The sequence below is a fragment of the Camelus dromedarius genome, chromosome 2, assembly GCF_036321535.1.
Source record: "Camelus dromedarius isolate mCamDro1 chromosome 2, mCamDro1.pat, whole genome shotgun sequence".
In the NCBI taxonomy this organism is placed as follows: Eukaryota; Metazoa; Chordata; class Mammalia; order Artiodactyla; family Camelidae; genus Camelus; species Camelus dromedarius.
In genome coordinates this window covers 18493113-18517469 of record NC_087437.1, presented here as the reverse complement: position 1 = coordinate 18517469, position 24357 = coordinate 18493113, and the positions used below count along the sequence as shown (strand labels likewise).

General features: G+C 50.3%; 1 protein-coding gene across 4 annotated transcripts in view; it reads right to left on the bottom strand.

The window, feature by feature from the left end:
• Positions 1–222: 222 nt before the first annotated feature.
• The window catches only part of MRAS (muscle RAS oncogene homolog), a 56118-nt gene continuing 31983 nt past the window's right edge, over positions 223–24357 (bottom strand). For all 4 annotated transcript variants that reach the window (XM_064491520.1, XM_031442211.2, XM_064491512.1 and 1 more), the window contains exons 3-6: positions 11102–11255; positions 9664–9763; positions 4854–4933; positions 223–3495 (exon numbers count right to left, since the gene is read on the bottom strand). In XM_064491520.1, coding sequence (XP_064347590.1) covers positions 3396–3495; positions 4854–4933; positions 9664–9763; positions 11102–11255 — 434 coding nt within the window. In that variant the 3' untranslated portion in view covers positions 223–3395. The remainder of the gene's footprint in view (positions 3496–4853; positions 4934–9663; positions 9764–11101; positions 11256–24357) is intronic.

Below are 24357 nucleotides of genomic sequence, written 5' to 3'. Positions count from 1 at the left end.
CATCAGCAGGCTGTGTCTCTAAACGTTGCGCTCACCTGCCTTCATCCTCTGGCCTCTGTGCAGGACGGGGACACCCCTCATAGCCACCAGCCGTCTCCTCCTTACTTTAGGTCTGCTCCGCAAGAGGGTGGTGTTCTGGGCCAGACACTGACAACGCTGACAACGTACAGTGTTCTCAGTGACACTTTAGGAACATTTGAGTAAGAGGAAATCAGACAGACAAGTGTTCCTCTTCTTTTATTAATGAGTTGAGATACACAAAGACTTAATAAAAGTTACATAAAAGGCTCAAGCATCATTGGGATCTTCGGGCATCACTCTCGTTTCATGACAACAGCCACCTGTGTAGACAATGGCGGACACTGTGGAACAGAGGCTGAGGGCTCACAGGTGCTCAGTGATTCAAGTATCTTTCATTTTAAGTAAATCCAACGTGGAATTTCTAATTCAAGGGGCTGCTAATGGAGGTGACCCGTCTCTGGCTCCAGATTTACTGTACCACATCTGAGGGGCCTTCGGGTTAGAGCTGCCACGTGTTAGTGGATCATGTCTCCTGGGAAAGTGAGACAGGCCACACTAGGCTACCAGGTACTCTCCACAAGAAGGTAAGGGGCAAAGTCCTAACAGAAACCATCCAAGTGTCCCCTGTGAGGCAGAGTGGCCATCACTCCAGGCTGTGGGGGTAGGAAGGATGGCTGGGATTACCTGCTGGAGAGAAAAGGAGCCCTCTAAGTGGGGGAGGGGGAGGCAGAACACTAGAAAGAAATCTGAGGGCACACAGTGGCAAAGGCATGGAATGTGGGGACTTCAGGAAGGGTGTGCTCCAGTGGATGTGAAGGTAGCACTATTCAGATGGAAAACCAGTGGGAACACCAGAATGTCATCCAAGACACAAGTCTCACTGGATTCCTCATTCAGGAAGTAGCATGGCCAACTGGTTTTCCAGACTGATCCTGCCAGGTGACCATGTCCTGGGGATACCCCAGGGTATACTCCACTCTGGCCTCTCTGGAAGCCGCCACTGCCACAAGGGCCCAGGGTTCTCTAAAATGCAAAGAACCGTCTTTTAAAAGTGTTATTTACCCCTGTCACCTCTGGGCTAAATGAGGTCATGGGAGATGAAGGCTGATCATCAGCTCAACAGCAGAGGCTGCAGAAGGCCATTCCCTACTTAGTTTCTCCCCCAGGCATTGTGGGCTGAGTGCAGGCTAGATGCCCTGGAAGCTGGGGCTGGGGCCAGGGCAGATACACAGCCTTATTGAGGGGAGAGCCTGGGAGCAGCTGGAATCCATTTGTCTGGTTACCTTCATGGCTCAGGGCTTCATTCTAGATCAACTGATCTGCATCCAGCAAGACCCCCAACCCGCTCAGTGCCCTGAGGGAGATGCAGGCTCCACGGTGGGCAGGGGTCCGTGCCCGGGAGATTTCCAGCAGTGGATGCTACCCTGTGTGCAGGGCTTCCGGTCTCGCTCCACCACTTCCTCCAGCACCGCATCTCCATACTTCCTTCTTCCTGTCTGTCTTGCCTTTTCCTCGTCTCCAGTCTGCAGCTGCCACCCAACTGCGCCATGGCTGCTGGGGTGTGGCTCAGAGGAGCATTAGGGTTGGAAAAAAGCCTTGTTCTGTTAGTGTTTTGAAGGTCCATTAACATGATCTTGGGAAGCTCGGAAGTGCCTGATCTGGAATGTTCTTTGTTACCTTTCCTTTTAGGGTTAGATACAAAAGGGCCATTTAGACAAATAAAGAGGTTTGATTTTTCAACAAGCAAAAGTTCCAACTGTCTTGTTCTGCAGCAAAATCACTCTTTGGCTGGGCCCCTCGGTGCTGGCGATCTTGCTGAGTTAGGAACTCAGTACACTTTCAAAACCTGAGAAGAAGCCAGGTGTCTCACCATCCAATTAGGTGCTCACTTTCCCCAGGTTTCCTTCTCCAAATGGCGCCAAGCCACCCACTGGGGGTCTCCTAGTTTGCTTGGTAGCTGATTTGTAACATCTGGAGCTCCTCTCGGGGTCGGGAGTGGAGCTGCCCCTCCACCTGGCCCCAGTCTAGCTCGCACCAGCAGCACCTGAGAGGGAGGGGGTCATCGCCAGGGAGCTGGGGGACGGTCCCCTCATAGAAACGGGTGTGTGGGAGCCATGTCATCACCCCAACCTTACTTTCTCCTCCAATTATAGTGTATAGTTAAGATAGTTAAGATCCAGGAGGTTAATAAAAATTTGTCCTAGAAAGGCAACCTAATACTAAGTCTGCAAATGCTTAAAGGGGTTTTGCTCATTTACTGGGCTTCAGAAGTGACAGTCGGTTGACTCAAAGGGCAAATGGCTTCAGGTCTTGGTGCTGTTTTAGTAAGAACAGTATTGGATCATTTTTGGTTAAGATTTAGCACTTACTGGAGTTTTCCAGATGATGTAAAAATTAGCTTACTTTGACACGGAAAACATACAAGCCTTGGCGGTGTGTTTGTATCAGAGGCACCAGGCAGGCCAGATGATGTTTGAAAGCCCTCACAGGGCTGCGAAGAACACAGAACTTAGCCCACACCACCTAAAAAATGAATGAACACTTTTGCAACACCTACCAACGGACTTAATTTATACATTTCCAGGGTAATGAGAAGCCCTTTTAAAACTGTCATGCCAGCCTCTCCCCTCAACAAAATAGAATTCCATTTCCTAATATCTGTATTCTCAACCACAGTCAAATCTTCTGGGGGAACACAGCTCTCTTCTCCCCAGTTTATAAGCCGCGAGTAGGGTCCGCTTCTCCCTAGGCCTCCAGCCACAGTCGCCATGAACTTCCGGTCTCTCAGTCACTCTACTTTCATATTGAGTTTTGGCACAGCTGGGAAAACTCAGCTAAAAAACCACCACCACGATGTTCCAGACATGTTATGCGAGAAGTCTGCTGAAGACTTGAAACTTCACCAGGCAGTGGGCACAGACCCCTTTAATAAAATAATAATCACTAAAATAATTTAAAAATCTAGAAAAGACATCCAAGCTCAGACACTGTGGACGAGGGGCAGGGTGGGGAGAGCTTGAGCATGGCTTGTTTTTGTACGTGGAGGAAACACTTCCACGTCAAACCCACACTATGTAGTTCAAAGAAACAACACAGCCACCAAGAGAGGGAGGAACCGGGTGGAGTCACCACAGGGGCTGGGACGCTGCTCTGCGCACCGTCACCACCTGGTCTCTGCTGAGACCTGGGGAAGCCCACGCCCTTCTAACAAAGCCAGACCCTTTCTCCTCCCAGCCCAGCCTCCCCCTCTCCCTTTCGGTGCCAAGTCCTCAGGCCAGGGGTCATGGTTAGAAATGGTCTTCAGTGCGGTTAGGCAGTGGAGGGGTCCCGAGGGCTGGCCAGTTCCCAGTCACTGTGCCCAGGGCCTCGGGCCATCACAATATCACGCATTGCAGTTTGTGGGTGCCTGTGGCCCGGTCTCCCCGCCATTTGGTTTTCTTCTTCTTCTTCTGGCTTTTTTCTGGAATCTGTTGCCTTTTGAGACAAGGGAGGGCAGAATAAGGACATTAGAGAGGGCTTTGCTTCTCTCTGCTCTGTCCTCCCCGGTCCCTGGGTCTGCAGCGGCGGCTAGGAGGTCTGTTCTGGTTCTGGAGGGGGAGGGGGCATAGGTCGGGGAGGGAGAGGAGGACCTGGCCTGGACAGCATCTCTAAGGCAGGGAAAGTGGGAAGGGAGAGAAGGCAGAGCAAAACCCGCCATCCAACTGGTGAGAACTGATACCACACTGTGGCTCCATTCATTTCAATCACAGGCTGTGTTATCTGTTATAGTGTTGGCCCCCGTTTCTGTGTTTCATATTTTAAATAAAATGATGGGTCAACTGAGTACAAAAGCTTTTTACATGTTTTCTGTTTATTTTTCCTGTGTCTAAAACCTGCCCTCGGAACTAGAGGTCCAGAACCAAGACAGCACACCTCCTGATGAGGTAGCAGATCTTGACTGGAGGCAAAATGCCCATGAGAACACCATTTAATGAGTGCAGGACTGCCAGCTAGAGCATAAGGTGAAGGCTGCAAACCACAGTCCATGCTGGGAATAAAGAGAAAAGGAGGCTGTTGGGTGTGGGGGGGGGTGGGGGGGTGGGGGGGTGTGCGTGCACGTGCGTGTGCACGCGCAGGCGCTGGGGGCGCTGAGAGCCACTGTTAAAGCCCTGCCTGTGATTCTGTAACTAAGCAACAGCCTGAGAGGTCACCAGCATAAGACGACATACTAACACATGATGTCTGAGAACCACTGGTTAGGGAGCTCTGTACAACGAGGATTTTGGAAACAAGAAAGATGGGGGACAGTGAGACGAGCCAGGAGGCCATCTCAGGTATCTAAGCACGAGATGATTGAGGTCTAGAGCCCGACTATGCAAAGGAAGGTAAAAGAGATGACGGGCTGGGATTTCTGACAATCCTTGCAGACTGATAGTGTGTGGGGTCTGGTAAGGAGACACACAGGCAACGCCTCCGCACTTGGAGCTGAGAAATCAGAATGTTGGTTGTCCAGGTGAAATGTTCAGGGGCACTCTGACATCAGGGAAGAGGAGAGGCACCTACTTTTTACTGTGTTGGTGGCTTTGGTGTTGGGAGAACACCAGGGGCTGGATGGGGGGGCGCTGCCCTCCAGGAGCCTGAGCAACAGGCCACAGGGGAGGTCAGGGAGGAGGCCCAGCTGACAGCTCGGGCAGGAAGGTGGGAGGGGTAGAGATGGATGGAAGTACAGGAAATCCAAAAACAGGCCCAGAACCATCCAGCCTGGGCCTCGGACAAGGCACGTGCTCCTCCAGCCCTCCTGGAGCCCTTCCTGCCGCGGAGACCCTGCTTCCAGGCAGGCGAGCATTGCTCACCTAATTACTCTAACCAGGTCGTGGAAGGCTTTGTCCACGTTGAGAGGTGGGTCCTTGGCACTGGTTTCAATGTATGGGATCTGGAAGGCAAAGTTCAATTTGGTAAGAGTGTCACCGAGATCCACAAAGCCCTGTTTCCTAAACATGCAAACTCTCAGAGGTCCTGAGGAACCCTTCACAGCCCCCACGGAATCCTGGCTCCTACAACCTCAAGCCTTTGGTGGCTTCTCACTCTTTAAAGTCAGAAAGTTTTACTGACAGCTCTGCTGATTCTCTCTTGTCTTCTGGTCACAGAGATATTTAATAGCTGCCTAAAAATAGAATGAAAATGATCTTTTTATACACTTGAAGACTGCTTCATTTATCAAACAGCCACGTGTTCTGATTCTACTCATTTTGCTTTCTGAGGTCTATTTCTCTGCCTTGGGGGACTTCTGCTCCTCTCTCCAGGCCTTCCAGCGGGGACTCTGGCAGGAAAGGCTGAGGGGAGGCTGGGCCCTGGGCCAGACTTTGCACCCTAACGACCTGGGCAATCTGCACGTCCCACCGCCCACAACCAGCCTGCCTGGCCCAGCTCTTGCGTGGCCTGCATCTATGAGCCCGGAGCTCAGCCACGTTTACGGAAGGCTTATGTCTGCACGTCTAAGGCTGAGTCATCATCACCAGTCTGGAAGGCAACAGTGGTCAGGAGATGTGGTGGAGGAGACCCTATAGGGCCATCCACGTCTACCCCAAGTCTCAGGCTGGCACAGGGAGGAGAACAAAGGCCCTGTGAGGTCAGGACACAGCCTTCTATTTTAACAGGGACCCCACAAAGGCAGGAGGCTCACCATCACTCTCCCACAAGGGAAGAGAGTATAAGGTCCAGACAATGCACACAGCCTCCCTAGATGAGATGCAGGTAAGCCGACTATGATTAGACTGAAGAACTTTGGTGTTTTTTGCAACTTTCTCCTGATATAACAAAATTAAGGTATTTCATTATAATAGATTTTAAAAAGAAAAGCATAGTGAAGAAAACAAAACAGATCCAACACTTTAAACGATGGCGGTGGATGCTGTGTGACGGGGTAAGTTGTGACTCAAGAGGAGCGCATTGTAAATGATGGCCCGGAACACATCATAAATACCAGGCCATTAACGATCATCACAGGGGATCAGATGTTCCCACACGGCTGTGGCTCTAGCAGGGGTCTTGCTGGAGCTGACCCAGACACAAGGCACCAAGGACACAACCTGGACCTTTGAAATCTTCATTCGACAAATATTTGAGCCTCTGATAACCCTGAGGGGAAACTGCCTTCCAACCACTGTTAGGCTGTTAGATTGTGGACCACTCACTGAGATGACCGTGGGCTGCTTGGCCTCTCAGGTCTCAACACCCCTGACCTCACTAATTCTCATGTTAACACTCTGAGGTAAGTAAGCAAACATCTCCATGGTGCACTGGGGAGGCAGAGCTCAGAGGGGTGATGTACTGGCCCAAGGCCACACAGTGGCCAACAGAGAATCATGATCTGCACAAGGTACACGGTCCACTTCCCACCTGGCCTCACCCGGACAGGTGGGAGTGCTGAGGTCCGCTTCAGAGCCTCGTCCAAGTGTGGCATGCACCTCGATAGCTCCCAGGAGCCGGAGTCCAGTGCAACCTTGTGAGGGCAGGAAGTTCTTTCCTGTGCTCCCCTAGGGGGAAGTGGGAGGGCAGCGGGGCTGAGATTCCCCTGAGCCCCTTCATGGCCTATAATCCTGCTGGCTCAGTAAATCCCTGGTTCCTGGGGCCTCAGACCTCTGCTGCTGGCCGTCCCACTCACAAGCACACTTGTAATACCCCCAGGTCCCCAGACACCTCCACCTTCTTTCTGGGGGTCCTGCTTCTGAAGAAATGCTGATGCACATGATCTGGTTTCTTAGAATTCTAGGACTTCATAGTCACAGGTCTTAAAGTAAACTGAACTGCAACAAACGGCAGTATTATTTGACTCCACTACAGGGCTAGGAAGCTCCATCTTCCTGCACCAGGTGGGGGCGGCCTTGCTGCGTCAGCTAAAGAGGAACTTGCCTTATGAGCTTGAAAATTAGAGGGGAAGGTAGAGCTCAGTGGTAGACTGCATGCTTAGCAAGCACAAGGTCCTGGGCTCAATCCCCAGTCCCTCTGTTAAACAAACAAACAAACAAACAAACCTAACCCCTCCCCCCAAATTAAAACAACAACAATAACAAAAAACCCAAAACAAAACAAAATTAAAAAATCACAAATTAGGACAGTAGCTCGCAGGGTCATTTGGTTAAATGATAAATGAGGCAGCGGCATTCACTGTAGGAGAAACAAAGGCTGAGAGACTGGAGACCTGGTTTCTTGTGGGTAGGGGTGGGGGTTAGGGGGGAACTACTCATCAGCTGTGAGGCCCCTGGAATTCGCTTAGCCTGCAGTGTCTTATTCCCTTTTCCTTGCAGAATGGGGTTATTGCTACCCCGTGCAGTGCCCTTCCCCCACTGCTGCCAGACACCCAGGGCGGTGGGAGGGACTCCAGAAGGGGTCTGTGAAGGCCCCGAGCATCAGCTCACTGTATGGGGCCTGAGGCTGTGGAGTTCAGGATGCCGGCCAGTGGAAGGCATGCCTCCCTCCTGTGTGTGAGGCCTGCGTCCAGTGCTAACCCAGAGGTCAGTTCTGGTCCTCACCTAGAGACCACTGAGCACACCTGTCTTGGGTGATCACTCCTTCCTTCTTGAGGCATTTTATTTCCCTGGCCCCCAAGACCCCACTCTGGTCCTCACACAGCACTGACCGCTCAGTCCCTTTTGTTCCTTCCTCCTCACCCCCTCCTCCCACCGCACCAAAGTGCCCCAAGTGTCAGTCCCGGGACCCTGCCCTACCTACACTCATTCACTTGGGTTTCATGGCTTTGTTTTCTTTTTCCTTTATGTGTGTGTGTGCATATATATACATAAAACTGAGGTATAATTAATGTATAGCATACATTCTATTTGATTCAGGTGTACAACATCATGATTCGATATTTGTATATATTGCAAAATGATCACCACAATAAGTCTAGTTAACACCCATCACCACAGAATTTTTTTTCTTGTGATGAGAACTTTTAAGATTTAGTCTGGTTTCATGGATTTAAATTCTACCCACACTCTGCTGATTTCCAATATTTACCTCCAGATAGTCTACCTGACAGCTGTCTTGATATCGCCACTTGATTATCCACTTGGTTCCTCAAACCAAGGATCTAAAACAAGACTCCTGGTCTCCCCCACATGCTCACTGCTCCGGTCCCCCTGCCCAGTTACTGGAACTCCAGTCTTCTGAAAGTTCCTCGGCATCATCCTCAAATCCTCTCTCCCTCACTCCACATCTAATCTGTAAACAAATCCTGTCAGCTCTCAGAAATCTACCCAGAATCCAACCACTTCTTGCCACGTCCATGAGCCCGACACTGGTCCACGTCAGCCTGCCTGCACGGGGTTCTGGGCAGCCCCCACAGACCTTTCTCCTCACGGCCACCAGAGGGCAGCTGTTCGGTCGTGAGCCAGGCCAAGTCACTCAGTCAAAACCCTTGAAAGGTTTCTCTGTCACTCTGAGTAAAAGCCCATCTGGCCTCAAACCACTTCTCTGACCTTGCCTCCTGCTACTCACCCTCCTACTCCTTCTGCTATGGCCACACTGGCCTCCTTATGCCCCTTGCTGTTGCTCAAACTCCCACCTCCGGGCCTTTGCACTGATTATTCCCTCTGCTGGAACATTCTTTCCCCAGGTATCCAGAGGACGTATTCCCTCACCTCCTGTCAGTCCTCGCTGACATGCACCTTCCCAGCGAGGTGCTCCCTGACCACCCATCCGGAAAAGCACTCCACTTCACGTTCCCTACCGCCATCCCTGATTTACTCCACCCCCAGCACAGGTCCCCTTCTCACACGTTCTAATCTGCTTCCTTTATTGTCTGTCTGCTGCCACCAGAAGTAAGTGCCCTGTGGCAAGGGTTTTGTTTCCCAGGGTCTAGGACCATTGAATGAACACGTGAATAAACACAGAAAGCAGACAAGCAGACCTGTCACTGAACCCCCTTCCTCTACTCACAGAGCTGGGCCCACCGGGCAGGGGGAAGGCGCAGCCCTGCAGACGTCCCAGGTGGACGCCTACACAACTGACCCATGAGGCCGGGCGTGGCTGTGCTGAGGTGGGGGAGGGGTGGGAAGAAGCCCAGCGGCCCCACCATCCAGTGGGCAAAGGGGTATCACAATGAACTGAAAACAAAAATAAAACAGAAACAAAACCAAAGATGTCTACTGACACACACTGTGGCCTGGGCAGACCTCGGTTTGATCACTTACAAGATGGAGACAGTGGTACCGACCTCAACGTGTGGCTGGGGGAGTAGACGCTCCCCCAGCACAACCCCAGCACAGAGCAGGGCTCAGGGGAGGCAGCTGAGCTGACGATTCTCACACAGTCAGGTGCTGGCTCAGAGAAGGGGACACAAGCCAACCCCCTGCACAGCCCAGCAATGAACCTGCAGCATCAGGGCCAGGAGTTGGCCTGTCCAGCCCACCGTGAGGGTCCCTGCTCCCCACAGCAGGGCCTCTGATGACTGACAAGGGGTGCTTTCTCTCTGGTCTGCCGTCTGGTTTCACAAAATATCCCACATCGCATGTGCCCCATGAGGCTGCTCTGTGGAATCCAGCCCATTACCTAGGAGGCCTGAGTTCCATCCCCACAGACAAAGACTGCAGGAGAGGTGGGACACTGACATCCCCTGACCATGCCCCATGCCCCCAGCCCCCCCCCCCACACCCCACCTACATTGTGTTTGGTCGCCATTTCTTTTCCTTGCTCCCTGGTGATTTTCCTCAAATGCATCAAATCAACCTTGTTGGCCACGAGAATCATCGGGAATGACTCCCTGGAAAATAAAGGAACAGCAGCTTGTGAGGTTTCACTGCCCCCACACCTGGTGGAGGTGTATAGCCACCCCTCAGGCCTGACAGCACACAGCACCTCCCGATGGGCCTGGGGCTGACCTCAGAGTCTTTCCCTCCACATCTCCAGAAAAGGAAAAGAGGCCTGGGGGCTGCCTTGGTTTGAAGCCTTAGGCCTGTTGCAAAGTGAGCTGGGATTCTCCAGGGAACCCCTGGCTCTGCACTGCTGGGTTCCCAGGTGACTCCTCCCATCTCCCCGTCACCCTGATGCACCCCCAACACAGGCCATCATGCTCTGGTCGCCAGCAATGACTCATGAAGAGCACCAGGGCCAGGGGCTGGCGCACAGTTGTCACTTACTAAATGGCAGCTGCAAAATCAGGATGGCTCCCAGGAGAGGGAGGGAGGGGTTCAGAGGTATGTCTGCCTTAAAGATTCCCATTGGCACATGTGGCCAAATTGCTGCCCAAAAGTGAACGAAATGGAAGTCTCACAGCATCATTGTCAACACTGAGTATTTTCATTAAAAAAATTATAATTTGGTGGGTGAAACATGGTACTTTATTATTCTTCCTTGCACTTCTTTGATTAGCAAGAAGACTGAATATTTTTCCACATCTGAGTCATTTATGTTTTCTCTTTAGAAAGTCCTATAGTCAGGGGCTTAATCCACATTTATTCTTCATAGCTTTTTGCATATGTGTATGTGTACATATCCCTTTATCTTGAAAAGTTATTAGCAATTTGCCTTTGAGACAGGTGTTAACTGGTTCTTTCAAATTTACCAAGATTTTTTCAAAGTTTGCTGTTTTCCTATTAGTTTATCCTTTGACTTTAACATTGCCTCTTTAAGAGCCAATTAACTAAAAAGACCAGTTGGGCTTAAAACAGACTCCAAACTATTTAACTAGTCGATACTATGCTAAGGAAAAAATGAGCCTTTAATTACAGGCTTGTAAATCTTACAGTCAAATGTGATTTAGCCAATTGCAATGTATACTGGAAAGAAAATTCACTTTTTCTTTGGAATAAAACTTGGTTAAATTGGAGCGGAAACAGATGTTACTTATGTTCCCTTGATTCATCATTGGGGACAGTTTAGGAGAGATGGGTGGGAGCTGAATCCTTGGGGCCTTGGGTGCATGGAGACCCCTGGCCACCTGGAAAGAGAGAGGGTGGGAGCTGGTGGGTGTCTGAGGGATCTAGGTCTGAATTCAGCTCTGCCCTTCGTGCTTCAGTTTTCACCTGAAGATCTGAGACAGACAGACAGACGGAGCCCACCTGAGCCAGGCGTGGGGAGGTCCCGGCCCAGCCGCCCTCACCTGTCCTTGACGCGCAGGATGAGCTGGTGGAAGCGGTCCACGTGCTCAAAGCTGGCCTTGTCCGTGACTGAGAAGACGATGAGGAAGCCGTCCCCCGTGCGCATGTACTGCTCCCGCATGGCGCTGAACTCCTCCTGCCCGGCTGTGTCCAGAACTGGGGTGGGATGAGGCTGCTCAGGGGCTGTCACCACCCACCCAGGAGCCCCCGCGGCCTGTGGCCCCCAGGGTGGCTCCCATCAGCTGTCCCCACAAGCTCCCAGGGCCCAGCGCTCTAAGGGCCCAGCGGGGCCTCAGGCACCGCAGTGTGAGGCTCTGACTCATTTGTGGACCAACCAGTTCTAACCCACGGTGCTCCCTGGGCCTTCATTCTCCACCTGCAGAAAAGCCTCATGAGGTCAGTGATCAACTCGGCTGCAAATTCCTCTGGAGTCCCCAGGTGTGGGCTTCGATCCCTGCTGCAGGTCTTACAAGCTGATTCTTGGGGAGGTTACCTGCCTCCGAGCCTCCGTTTCCTCCTCTGTAAAATGGACACAGTGCTTATACCTTGCAGCCCCGAGGGAGGAAAGCCCCGGGACAAGCCTGAGGGAAGCTCTGAAGAGGCCATCCTGGGTCAGGAAGGGTCTTTGGGCCCTGTGCGGACAGATACCAGGTAGGCCGTGGGGGAGGAGCGGCTTCCTGAGAGCCAGGGCCCTCGTCACCCAGGAGGGGCTGCTCCAGGGCTGGAGGGACGTGGGAGCTGGGGCAGTTGGGGAGAGGGAGGCTGGGGGGACCTTCTCCACAAAGGCTCTTCCCTCAACCCACCCATCCCCTCACTACCCCCACCTCATACGCCTATTCTCCTGAGATGAAATGCTCTCCCTGTTTCAGGGAGGTCGCGGCCACAGCTGGGGGTCTTTCTGTAGATCTGCAAGCCTGACCCACTCTGGCCATGTGGGGGTCCTGAAGTGGGAACCCCTCAGTGACCTGTAAGCCACCGCCCAGCACGGCCCCTCCCCACTCTCCCAGCTTGCTCTCCCTGACCAGACCCGCTTCCCCTCTCCTGGAGGCAGTGGAGGTTGGTTCCAGATCTTGAAGCCAGGTTCTGGGCTGAGTCTGCCTCCTGATTCCCAGCCTGTGACCCTGGGCAAGCTCATGTCTCTGTGCCTCCTCTTCCTAAAACAGGGCTTGTCAGGGATGTTTTGAGTTAATATACTCAGGCCCCTGGAGCAGCACTGATGCAAAGAAGTCCTACAGGAGTGTCTATGGGAGACTGTATCCTCATCTGGGCCTGGGATTCCCTCCCCCAGCCACTTCCCTCTCTGCTCCCTGTGCCTTGGTGATCTACTCTGACTCACAGAATTCTGCTGCCAGAGCCCCCGTGACTCTCTCCACCCCCAAATGGACCCTTCATGGCACTGTTTTCACTGCCCATTTAAAAGGCCCCCAGCTGGACTGTCAGTTCCCAGAGCCAGGGACTTGGTCTGTGTGTCACCCGTCTACTTGGAGCCTGGCACAAACAGTACTCAAATAGTAGCTGAAGGAATACATGAATGTGAAACCTATTTAATTTCATTCATTCATTCATTCAAGAACTATTTTGAGAGCTTACTACATATCAGGCGGTGTTCTAGGCAGGCCATGGGGGTTGGGGTGGGGCTGGTGCACAGGGGTAAGGCTGACTTCCTTCTAAGCATGACAGGGGCCACTGGAGACACTGGGCAAGAGTGACATGATCTATAGGACATTTGCAAAGTTTACTCTGGTTGCTGGGGCAACACAGACGGAGAGTGAAAGCAGGGACACCAGTCAGGAGGTTAGGAAATAGTCCAGCAAGACAGGATGGAGGGCTGGACCAAGGGTAGGGTGGGGCGGGGGCTAAGAGAAGTGACCAGATTCAGGCCACTTTCTAAGACAGAGACAACAGGAGCAGGGCTCCTGGGGGGAAATGTAGGGACACGGGGGATGAGAGAGAACAGCAGAGGACGAGGGCAGTTTAGGGCCTGAGCTGAATGAATGGTGGCATCATATACTGAGTGGGAGAGACGGGGAAAACAGGGTCGGGGGGCTCAGTTTTGGAAACACACTTCAGAAACTCTCAGGCACCTACATGGAACTTCAAATAGGTACGTGGAGACTTAAGACAGAAACTGAGAAGAGGGGAAAGAGAGACAGAAGGAGGAGTCACCAGTGTGTGGGTGGCACAGAAAGCCACTGGACGAGCTATCCAGGACCCCCAGGAACCCACATCTCCTCAGGTAGACACCCTGAGGCCCTGCCTGGGAAAGTGACCTTGTCCACGCAGCCTGTCACCCCTCCACATCTTCCTGGGTCACTCAGCACAGCAGAGGGGCAAGGCCTGGCAGGTACACAGGCCAGACTATGACCCATACACAAGAGCAGCTCCCTTCTGTGGGCCTTGGTCTCCTCAAGTATGAAAGGAGGGGTGGGGCTCCTGGGCCTTCAGGTCCTTCGAGCTCTGACATCCTTGAATTATTTGGTCTGGATATAAAATGAAGGAGCTAAGAAAATAGGACCTATAGCTGAGGACCAGTGGGGAGACACGCAGTTTCCCCAATATTTTCAGTGGCGGTGGGGTAGGAAGACTGAACCTTCACCAGAGGGAGTGGAGCCTTTTGTCCTAAATCCCACTCAGGACCGCACTCCACAGACGAAAATGGCACAGATTTGGCTGAAACAGGGATGGGAAGGCCCGAACTAAACAGCAGGTAACCAGGTAATATTGTAATTAACACATTCACAGATTTTGTTTTTGTTTTGTCTATTATCCAAAACAAAAACTAGGAATCTAGTATATTTAAAAATATGATCATTCAGAATTAAAAAACAAAACAATTCAATCGGGAGTTGAAAATCAAAAGGGACCCTCTAGGAAGGAAAAGATAGTCATTTCAGACTTTGATGGCCTTAGAAATTATATTATCCATGCTTTCTAAAAGAATTCTTGGAGGATATACTCCAGTAAAGTGAAAATTAGATCCATGAAAGATAAAGGTGAGCAATGTTATAAACAGTGGGAAGCGGCAGACAAAGGAAACAGCAAAACCTCAGACGTAAGTTTAAATAGATATTGTAACACAATTTGAAGAAAATGAAGGACACTTTAGAACTAAAATCTGTGCTGATCCATATGTGATGGTATGAGCTGAGAAAAAAATAAGTTATTACTAAAGTTCTTGCCTCATTTAGGAAGAGTCTAAAGACACTGATTTCATCCAGATGTTGACAGAAAAAGACAAGTATACACACACGTATGTACACAGAACAACCCCTGGAAAAGAAACCTCAAAACTCCTTAATCATTAAACAAAAACAGAACAAAGTAAATGGGACCAATCCAATGGAAGGCAAAAATAAACTCTATAAAAATAAGAAAGTTTAGAAAGCAGGCATGAAATAAGATGGCAGAAATAAGTCTGACGAACAACAGTAAATGCAAATGGGTTAAATTTACCTATTAAAAGGAGATACTCAGCACAAAATCCATTTGCTACTATAAAAAGCGCATATAAAACAAAATGACACAGAAAGAATGAAAAATGAAAGGATAAAAAAGGATATTCCAGCCACATGCACCCACAAAACAGAATTCAAGGCTACGGCATCCAACAGAACAAAACAGGGTATTTATAATGGGAAAAAGCACAAGATCAAGAAATGCCAAAGTCATGAGTCACAAGCATATAAAGATGTTACCTAAAAATATGTATGTGTAAAAAACTGATTTTTTAAAACGGTCGGAATTGACAAACTCCAGACTCACTGTGGGAGAATTGAACAGTCCTTAAAGATGGAATAGGTGGCTCCCCAAAAGTAATGATTTATCATTAAATAATACAATTCACAAATGTAATCGGAGAAACAGAACAAACTTTATATACAAAACATAAGTATTTTCAATCACACGTGAAACAGTCAAAAAAATTGGCCACATATTAGGCCATAAATATTTTGACAAATTCCCGAAAGCAGAAGTCATACGAGCCTTCTTTACCTATAATGTAATAAGATCAGAAGTGAATGGAAACATGAGTATAACAGAAACTATCCACTTGAAAGCCTAAAAAGCTATAGTGCTCCCTAATTCTCCAGTTAAAGAGAATAGCAAAGAGATTACAATTTACAGCTGTACGACAATAAACAATAATATAACCCTCTGGTTTGAGGCCAAAGAGGTACTCAGAGGAAAATTACAGCTTTAAATGTACTTCAGGAAACAAGAGAAGACTGAAAATCAACTAAGCTTTAAATTAAGAGGCTAGAGAAGAAAAAATAAAACCAAAGAAAGAAGAAATCAATAAAAGTAGAAATTAAGAAAATGGGAAGAAGGAAAAAGTAGTTGATATCTAAGAATCAAAAGCTCATTCTGTGAAAAGACCAAAGGGGGGGGGGGGGGAAACCCAACTAAGCAAAAAAAAAAAAAAAAAAAAAACCCAAAATCTTTAGAAATTCTTACCAGAGAAGAAAAGACATTTAGGATGAGAAAAGGCCTATGACTATGGATATGGATAAATATTGTGAGAAAAAACTACACAGTTTTATAGCAATACATTTTCAACTCTTGACGAAATGGATGATTTAAGCAACTATAAAGGAACAACAAAAAAAACTGGCTCAAGAAAATATCTGAAACTGAAACAGGCCAATAATTACCAATGAGATTGAAGAGACAAAACTATCCCACGAGCAGCTCAAAGCTAATCTTGTAACCTACAAATGGTTCCAGCACAAGGAGAACAGAGGAACTGTCTAGCTCATTGTAAGATCCTAGCATAATCCTAATCACCACCTGGACAGGAATAGCACGTGGGGGTGTGGTGACTTCCAGGCCCGCCCCACCTTTGGGGGACAGAAGCAGCCTGCATGTGGGACCCTAAGAGGTACAGTCATCCCTTTGCCCATTATTGTCTCAGCACTTACTCAGCTACCCCTCTGCTACCTGGGACTTTGGACGGTTAAAGAATAAGATGCATCTCCCTATCAAGGCACTTAGAGGCTAGTTAGGCTGATACTTAAAAAAAAACACAGGACAGACAGTGACTCGTACTATCGGACATCTAGAGAAGGGGTGGGGTCCCTTCAGCTTGGAGGGATAATGGGAGGTTCTGGCGAAGAGAGGACATTTCTCCTGCCCTTCATGGAAGAAGAGAAATTGACATTTCTCTGGACTTCCAGACAGAGAAACAGCAGAAGCAAGGGCCTGGAGGAAGGAAAGGAGAGCAGCGAGGAGTCTGGTGAGCTGGGGACAAAGGTCCATGCTAGGAAGATGCAGGAGGAAGAGGAGGCAGGGGGAACAGAGGCTGAGAACTTGGAGTCTGAACTAAAATGTCTGCATTTGGTGGACACTGGGGAGCTACTGAAGGTTCAGAGAGGGAAGAGGTGTAGTCGGAGGAGAGTGAGTTTGGCAGCCAAAGAGGGAGGGGACTGAAAAAGCACCCTTGTGAAGAGGTGGAGGAGGGACCTGGGCAGAGGTGACCAGGGCATAAGCAAAGGTAGTGTGTTTTGGAAGGAGAGGAAAGAATGAATGGGGACACCTGGGGACACAGGAATGTAGGGAATGGGGGCCAAGAGGAGAGAGGAGAGTTGAGGACACCTTGGAAATTCCAAACCCTGGGCCCCAGGAGGGCAGTGCAACCAGGGAGGAGGTGGGAGCTGAGCTGGGCCTGGTCTGGTTTGGGGCCTATCCCTTCCCAGCCCTCCCCTCCACACATACACCAGGAAACACCTGGTCACAGGCCCCCTGTCAGTGGCTCTGCCTCCAAGATTTCCTAGGGGGTGGGTTGAAGAAAATGGGCAGCTCTGCTTAAAAAAAAACATGATTCTGCCCACATCCCCCATGCCTGATGTGAAGGCAGGAGGACTCCTGAGACAGAAAGTATTAGTCACTGCGAGAGGTGTCCTGCCAGTGTGTGTGCATGCGTGCGCGTGTGTGTGTGACAGAGACTGACACAAACCCAGAGACAGACAGGGCAGCCAGACTTAAGTGGAAACCCCGGGCTGCTCTTGGATCTTGTGGATTCCAGAAGCCAAGCCTGCATGCTGGCGTGGATGGGGCCCCAGGCAGGCAGCCAGCGTGGAGGCAGCACCAGCCCGGGTCCCTCCTGAGCCCTCCTCCCCTCCCTTTCCCTTCTTTCCTTCTCCACCAGGGATCCCAGAGGGAGGCAAACCCTGGCAAGGGGTCTGGGGACTCTGACATTGGCTCGCAGCCCAGGATACAGTCTGAGCTCTTTGGCCAAAAGGAGTCCTGCCCACCGTGTTCCTACTGGCAGCACACACTGTGCTGGGGCTTCATACACACGCATCCTTGCTGTCCTCTTTACGGCCTCGTAAGGAAGGTATTACTGTACCCCTAGTACAGATTAGAAAACTGAGGCCCAGGGAGTTAAAGGGATCTGCTCAAGGCCACACACTGTGGCGGAGGGCACTTCAATTGCCTTAGCTCGTCCAGGCTGTTTGCTTCAACCAGAGGATATCTGGCTGGGCTGTGCCTTGGTTCCAGGCCTTTGCCCAAGGCATGACCTCCAACTATAATGCCCTCTCCTCCGGGGTTCCCCTCTGCCCTCCAGCAGGGCTGTAGCCCCCCTCCTCTCCTGAGCTCCCTAGCCTCTGACCTTATCTCTGAATCATTCCCATTGTGCGTGGTGTGGGTGGGTTCCTCCAAGCCTGTGCCTCTAGGCCCAGCTCAGCTCCCCACCAGGCGGTGGAGCCCCAGAGGGTGGGAGTCTAGCTTTGACTCCCTGGGTCCCCCAAAAGCTTCAGCACCCAACAAGCGTTTATCAAATACTTGCAGAATGACTGGACAGACCACACGTACGCTACAGGAAATGTAGTTACTGGGTTCAGACAGCCCACGCCAGCTGTAGGGGAAGCTACTAAAAACTGACTTTTAAAGTCCTGTAACTCACCCATCAGGGTGAAGTAAGGGTTCTGGAATATGAAACAAGAGAGATGATCATTTCTAGAGACAATATGCCTCCAAGGACCATGCCTGGTGTTTTCTATACCTGCTCCCAACCACAGGCCCATCATGGGAGGCAGGAGCGACGGCGCCCATTTCACACGACAGTTAGGGAGCAAAGCCGGTGCTCCTCCTAGGAAAAGACTCAAATTTTAAAAATGCCACCTAGCTGAGGATCAATAGTAATGAGGGCTCCCTTTTCTAGGTGAGGGTGTGGATGGGATAGGCTGGGTGCTGGGCAGAGGGCAGGATGCACTGACCATGCACTGGTCCCAGAAAAAGGGATGCTTTCTCCTTCTGGGAGCGCTGGCCCAGTGCAGGGAGCCAGGCCGCTGGGCACTCTCTAAGGGGGAGGGGGCTAAGGTCCCGTGGCGGAGCCAGCTGGCTCTCTGGCGATTCCCTCTGGCAGCGGCCCCAGCCTTGACTTGCTGACTTCAAGACACTTCAGGGGAGAAGTGCTGGCCACCAGCCCAAGGGGACGCTAGTTCTCGAGGTCACACTACTGCAGCTGGGGTTGGGGGGAGGCGCTCTTGGGATATGTTTCCATGAGGCCCACAGATCCCCTGACTTGATGGATGCACATTACATGTGTGGGTGTACATCCTTTCAGGGAGATGGTCTGTGGTTTTGGGGGATACTTAGAGAAGCCCGGTCCTGCCCCCACCACAATGTCACTCTTAGGGATGGAAGAGAAGAAACAGGAAGGAGCAGCAAGGGGTCTCACCTGTGTAACCGGGAACCCAGGAGCATTCAAGAGACAGATGGGGGCCTGGGAAGGGCCTGGCAATGGGGAGGAACAGGGAGGGAAGCAGTGGCCAGTGACCCCATTTCCACCTCACAACCCCTGGGGCAGGGGGAGCATTTTTCACGGGAAGAAACTGAGGCAGGGCAGGCTTGTGACCTGCTCAGGCTCCTACAGCTAGTGGCCAGCAGAGGCACGATTTGAACCCAAGTGTGTCTGGGTCCTGGCCTGTCCCTGAGTGGGGATTCAGCCGCAATGTCCCCAAGGCCCGTGAAGAGAGGGGGTGAGGACAGAACATCTGAGGTGTGCAGAGCTGGAAGACAAAGGCCCGGAGGCTATGCCTCCTACTCCCACCCCTACCTGGTTACCCCAAATTCTCCACCTCCTCCACCCCTGCCCCTGGGCAGCCACGTGGAACTAGGAGGAGACAGCTCGGCTGTGCTGGCCTGGCTTCCTTCAAAGTCCTGAGCACTCTCTCCCAGGGCAACCTTAGAGCACCCGACAGATCTAAACACACTGTACCCAGTCACTTCCCTCCAGGGCCACCGTCTCCCACCACCGCCCTGCCTCCAGCCTCCACTCCCAGCTCTGGATCTGAAACAGATCATCAGGCGAGAAACTCCACAAGCCTCCAAGTCCACCTGCTTCAGAGCCAGCGGAAGCCCCGTACACCGCAGGTGAGGGAGGGAGAGCTGTCTGGCAGCTCCCAAAGTGTGAAACAGACACCACACGGCCCGGCAATCCCACTCCCAGGGATGGACCCAAGAGACGTGAAAACACACGTCTGCACAAAAACTCGCACACGAATGTCCACAGCAGCATTATTCATAACAGCCCAAAGTGGAAACAACCCAAATGCCCACTGACTGATGACTGGATAATCACAATGTGGCCTCTCCATAAACAGCCGACCCTTGAACAGCACAGGTTTGAACTTGCAGGTCCATTTGTACGGGACTTTTTTCAATACCCACACAAAAATATACGTGTGAAATCTTGTGTGCAAGACTTGCACTGATGCAAATGGACTCTCCTTACATTAGGCATAAAGTGAGTGATATTTAAATTTAATAATGTGTTCGTTTTCTTACTGTTTCATAACTTTGCTTTCAAAGAATTACCCTACAGCACACCTCTCTCTCTCTCGTAACTGGAGAAAATGTGTATCGGTCTATCATCACAAGAAAGTGGTTTTTAAAAACATGTAATAGTGTTTCCAATACTGTACCGTGAATATGACTATAATACTGTACATCATAAAAATCTTTTAATGATTCATTCATTAGTTTATAGGCTGGGCTACCACGAAGCAACCACATCACTTACTGACAAATGAATCATTGTACCTGTGCATAAATATTAATTACTTTTTCATATTGTCCTTTCATTTTGATGTCTAGTGTTAGTAACACATATAATAACATTTACAGTGTCTTGTATCCCATAAGACAATATTGATGTAGGCACTAACAGACAGACCATTCATCTTGTAAAAGATGACATAAATTTATGGTATTGATAAATACACTACAGTCCAGTGAATGTATTTTCTCTTCCTTATGATTTGCTTAATAACATTTTTTCTTCAATAGCTTTCTTTATAAAGAACACAGTATATAATACACATAACACACAAAATCTGTGTTAATCACCTTTATGTTATCGATAAGGCTTCAGTCAACAGTAGGATACCCGTAGCTACGTTTTGAGAGGGTCAAAAGTTATATGCAGATTCTTGACTGCGTGGGGGTCGGCATCCTCAACCCCCAACATTGTTCAAGCATCAACTGCACTAGAATATGATTCACACATAAAAAGGAATGACATCCTGACACACGCTACGACATGGATGAACCTTGAAAGCACTGTGCTAAGTGAAAGAAGCCAGGCACAAAGGTCACATATTATATGAGTCCATTTACAGGAAATGTCCAGGCCAGGCAAATCCATAAAGGCAGAAAGCAGATGAGTGGTTCAGGGACTGGGTGGAGGGGAGAGTGGCAGAATGACTGCTAACAGGTGTGAGTTTTTTGGAGGGTGAGGAAAATGTAGAGGATTAGACAGTGGTGATTCCAGTAATTGCTGATTTGTGACTCAGTAGGCAATTTGTGATCGCACAACGTTGTGTGTGTACTATCAGCCCCTGAACTGTACACTTTAAAAGGAGGGAATTTGAGGGGAGGGTACAGCTCAGTGGTAGAGTGTGTGCTTAGCATGCGTGAAGTCCTGGGTTCAATCCCCAGTACCTCTATTAAAAATTTTTTTTTTAAAAAGAGGGGGAGATTGTACATGTGAATTATATCTCAATTAAGAAAAATTGTACGAAGGAAAAAAACTGCACCTCCCTTCTGTGAGACACATGCTCCACCTGCCTCTCTGCAGTGGATGACCGGGTCTGCTTCTGTCCAAGACCCGTCCCCTCCTGCTGTGCCCTGGATTCTGTCCCCATCACCAGTGCAAGGACGCTGCTGCTATTTTGTCCCCTCCTCCTCCTGCAGCTTCCATTTCTCTCTCTATTGGTTCATTTCCATCAGTATATAAATGTGGCAAAACTTCTCTCATCTTAAAAAACAAGCAAATAAAAATAAAGTCCCAAAAGTTAAAAATAAAAACCCTCCCCCCCTTGACCTCACATCTTCCAGCTACTGTCCATTTCTTTGGTCCTCTTCACAGCCACGCTCCTTGACTTGTCTGTCCTCACTGCCTGCCCTTCCCTCCTCTCCTCCACTCTCTCTCGAACCCACTGTAATCAGACCACTCTATTAAAGCTGATCTTGTCAAGTCACTAAATCAGCGGGGACTTGGCAGTCCTCATCCCACAGGCCACTGGCCAGCATCTGATGTGCTCGACGGCTCCTGCCCTTTTGAAGAGACTTCTGCACTCGGCGTTGGGATCTCTTCTCCCACCACAGAGACTGGTCCTGCTCTGATCCTAGTCACCCTCTGAACACCGGTGGGTCCCCATGCTCTGTGCTGGGACCCCTTCTCTCACCATGTTCCCTTCCTCAGAGAGCTCTTGTCTCATGGCTTTTCACGGTGACTCCCACATTTCCAACTCCAGGCTGCACATCTCCCCTGACTCCAGACTCAGACACCCAGCTGCTGGCTTGACTTCTATCTGTATGTGTGAAAAGCATCCATATTTAATGGGTCCAGAATTACACTCTTGATTTTCCCCTTAGACTTGCTTTTCCCAGTCTTCCTCATCTTGATAAACAGAACTTTATTCTACCAGTTGTCCAGGCCAAAGCCTCTTCTCTCTCTTACCCCGACCCCTTCCCACACACTCCATCAACAAAATCTGCTGTTTTCTCCTTAAAATACATCCAAGATCTAACTCCTTCTCACTACCTCCTTTACCGGTGCCCTAGTCACCATCAGGAGCCTCTTATCTGGTCTCCCTAGATCTGCCCTGGTTCCCCTGTGGTCCACACCACAGCCAGAGCGACCCTTTTAAACATCAGTCAGACCACTTTCCTCCTCTGTTCAAAACCCTCCAATGACTTCCTATTTCTCTCCAAGGCCCTAGAAGATGACTGCCCCCAGCTATCTCACTTCCACTCTCTCACTTCCTCTGCGCCTTGGCCCCCTAACTGTTCCCCAGACAGACCACCCACACCCCTGTCTCAGGGCCTTTGCACCTGATTCTCTGGCCAAGACTCTCTTCCCCCAGGTACAGAAACAGCTTTGTCCTTTAGGTCTCTGTTCTGACATCACCTTACCAGGAAGGCTATCCCTGATCAGTGTAGATAAGATAGCAACCTCTTCCTCCCCGTCTGTTTCCTCTACCTTGCTGTATTCTTCTTCACAGCAGTTATCACTGCCTGACACATCACGTAGTTGTTTATGCTCTGTCTCCCCATTCTACCAGAAGCTTCATGAGAGCAGGGACTTGACTTTGACAACTGCTGTACCTTCAAGGCCCAAAAGAGAACCAGGTACCCAACAGTATTTACAGAATGAACTAATGAACACACCCACATACATAAATCTCGGGGACCAATCCACACATCACTGGAGGGGAGGGGTGACAGCTCCAAGTCCAGGGTCAAGCCTACTCTGGACGTCCCCAGGTGGGGCAGATGGGTCAACGGCTCATCTGCACAGGCAACAGGACCTCTTTTTTTTTTTCTTTTTTTTAACGGAGGAACTGGGGATTGAACCCAGGACCTTGTGCATGCTAAGCATGTGCTCGATCACTGAGCTATACCCATCCTGCTGATGGGACCTAATCTTGAAAGCACCAAGCCACCCTCCTAAATAGTAATATAAATCATATTAGAACAATCCTAACAACAAGATCATCTGCTGAGGCTGACTCTGCTAAGCTTCACATGGTGCTGGATTCCCTCACTCACTCAAGAACAGTAACTAAGCCGCTGGCACCAAAGATACAATGATGGACAAAGCCTCTCTCCTCAAGGAGCTTACAAGTTATAATGTTTCACTTATTCTTTGCAATAATGATGAGGCTATATCCCATTTGGGACACAGACCCCACGAATGAGGGCACGTGGTCTCGGTCCAGAGACACCCCTAGTCACTTGGACCTGGGGCCTGGAGCTGGTAGCATCACCCAACACAAGGACAGACAGGTGAGACTGCAAACCTACTGACTGGGCTGAAATCAGGGCAAAACCCAAAATTAACTGCAGAAGTATAGGACCTGGTTGTCAGCAGAGTGAGTAAGAAGAAAGCCACGGGCAGTTTAGGGTGCCGACAAGCTCAGGATGACCCCGGCTGTGTTGTGACTTTGGAGGGTGCATGATGCACTGGTACTTTCATTACTCAGCCCTGCTGAGCTGACTCCAGATCACTGGCCGATGGCCGCTCCCTCAGCTCCCAGGCTGGCTAGTGGACCAAGGTGAGCACAGAGCAAGATATCCTCGGCTTTGGGATGAGAGGGACTGGAGTGTTACTCAGCTGTGTGACCTTGGATATGTTATTTCACCTCTCTGAGTCTTAGTTCCCACGCCTGCAGGGGCCTGACCAATCCAAGGGCTGCTGGACAGGTGTGGGAGCAGGAGGGCTGGGTTCTTGGGGCAGGGCTCTTGGGGGGACAGGGTGGCAGTGAGGCAGCAATTTTCCAGTGGCACAGAAGTATCTCACCATTTTAGCCCCAGTCCAGTAACACTGGTACGTACCAGCTGAGGAGCAGCCGTACTCACCTGCAGAGGGAAGACACTGATCTCCACTGAGCAGAACTGCTACAAGGATGAAAGAGAACAATCCCTGTGAAGCCCTTAGCACAGGGTCTGGCCTTCGAGAAAAGTTAGCAGTAACCTCTAACATTGCTGAGGGCAGAGGGGCAGTAGGAAAAGTGGGTCTGGGAGGCAGAGCTGGTCTCAGTGTAAGGACGGGCTTTGCACAGGCCAGCACTGCCCCAGGCACCTTGGAGATCAGTGAGCTCCCCGTTACTGGAAGCACTCAAGCAGCGATGGCTGCTGGGACCAAGATAAAAGGTCAGGCAGAGGCTTCAGGGGCTGGGTTGCATATTGTCAGGCCAGAGGCCACACTCCCTCATAAAGGAAAAGAAAGAGGGAAACTCCTCCCATGTCA